Below are 1,492 nucleotides of genomic sequence, written 5' to 3'. Positions count from 1 at the left end.
AAACTAATAGCTTAAACTTTTTTTTTTTTTTTAATTCAACATGTTTGGAGTTTCAGTGCATTCTATGGAAGTTCCCTGAGGACTTGTACTCTCCTCCTTCTAGATGGTCTAGGGATATAGCCTCAAGTGGCTGAAGCAAACAAACTAGTGATTTTTTTTTTTGAGATCTCCTATTTTATCTTGAAGATAGCATGAGCATTTGGTTTCTGTTTCTTAACATTTTTGTGTTCGCTAAATAAAAAGTCCCTAAAACGGATAACCAGGTAGTGAAACACTTCTGAACATTCCCCAGTTCTTTCAGCCATTCCTCATTTGACATTTAGGTCTACTTGGTAGTCTGTTCATACCACTGCAGAAACTATATTCCATGGTTCCAGAACTGAACATAGTTCTTCAAGTATTACTAGCACAAAGATGTATCGAATGAGCAGTTGAGTAAAATGTGATAAGGGAAATAGCTGGGACTGCTTGCATTTATGTCTTCCTTTTGAAATGGTATAGGTGCAATAAATGTTTTAAATTGACTTAGTTTAGAACTAAGGTAAAATTAAATATGTATCTCAAGACTGTAGAGGCTTAAGACTGTAATTACATGCTGTTGAATCCTTGGTTTTAATAATGTTTTGTGAATTGACAAATGCTAAAACAAAAACACAGTTTTTAGTGTAGAAAGTAGTTACATTTGTGATGAGATCTGGAAGTGCATATTGTCCTTCCACTAACATTGTGAATAAATATGGATGGGTTGTCAGGAATCCATCGGCTGTACCTGTGTGTGATGACAGTTGTAGTATACTTGACAGACTTCTGAAGGAAATCCCAACTTAAGCGAAATAGACTTTACTTTTTAATGTAAATAAAGAGTAATGTAAAAAATTTGAGAATGGTTAGGCATATTTTTTTTTTACTTATGATATTTATTACTCCAATTGCTTGAAGAACTGAAATTTAGAATTCCTGGAGATAATCTATTTGTTACAGTTTGTTATAAATTCATATATTAAACAATGTTTGGTACCCTATGTATTAATTATTTATGTGTGTAACAGGCAACCCAAAGTTATGTTGACGAATGTCCTATGGACGGATTTAGGACGAAAATTCAGAAAGACCCTACCTAGAAATGATGCTAATTTATGTGATACCAACAAGGTGCAATCAGACTCATTGCCTTCGACATCTGTTGACAGCCTAGAGACATGTCAAAAATTAGAACCTCTTCACCAAAGCCTTAATTTATCTGAAAGGTATGTTGTTCAGTATTGATTTTGTTCAACTTACCACATCTGAAATAATATAAATCCAATATTCTTAAAGATAAGATTGTTGGAAATTATCTTGAAGAAGATCTGCCAATACAGGTGGTGTACCCCACTCTAAAGCCAATTTTAAAGCTGCGAGTCTCAATTTACAAATTTAGATAATGGTTCTACACTTCATTAAGCAGATCAACATGGAATTATACTTGAAAACAAGTATTATTAGTATATTT

The 1,492-nt window shown here is 33.0% G+C and overlaps 1 protein-coding gene across 1 annotated transcript in view; it reads left to right on the top strand.

Annotated features, from left to right (window-relative positions):
• SENP7 (SUMO1/sentrin specific peptidase 7) overlaps positions 1-1,492 on the top strand; it is a 164,505-nt gene that overhangs the window by 68,935 nt on the left and 94,078 nt on the right. The window contains exon 3 of the mRNA XM_012652811.1: positions 1,050-1,247. Coding sequence (XP_012508265.1) covers positions 1,050-1,247 — 198 coding nt within the window. The remainder of the gene's footprint in view (positions 1-1,049; positions 1,248-1,492) is intronic.

The sequence above is a fragment of the Propithecus coquereli genome, unplaced genomic scaffold (assembly GCF_000956105.1).
Source record: "Propithecus coquereli isolate 6110/MARCELLA unplaced genomic scaffold, Pcoq_1.0 Scaffold40, whole genome shotgun sequence".
Taxonomy (NCBI): domain Eukaryota; kingdom Metazoa; phylum Chordata; class Mammalia; order Primates; family Indriidae; genus Propithecus; species Propithecus coquereli.
Note: the sequence above shows the minus strand (reverse complement) of the source record. Positions and strands in the feature narration are given on the sequence as shown.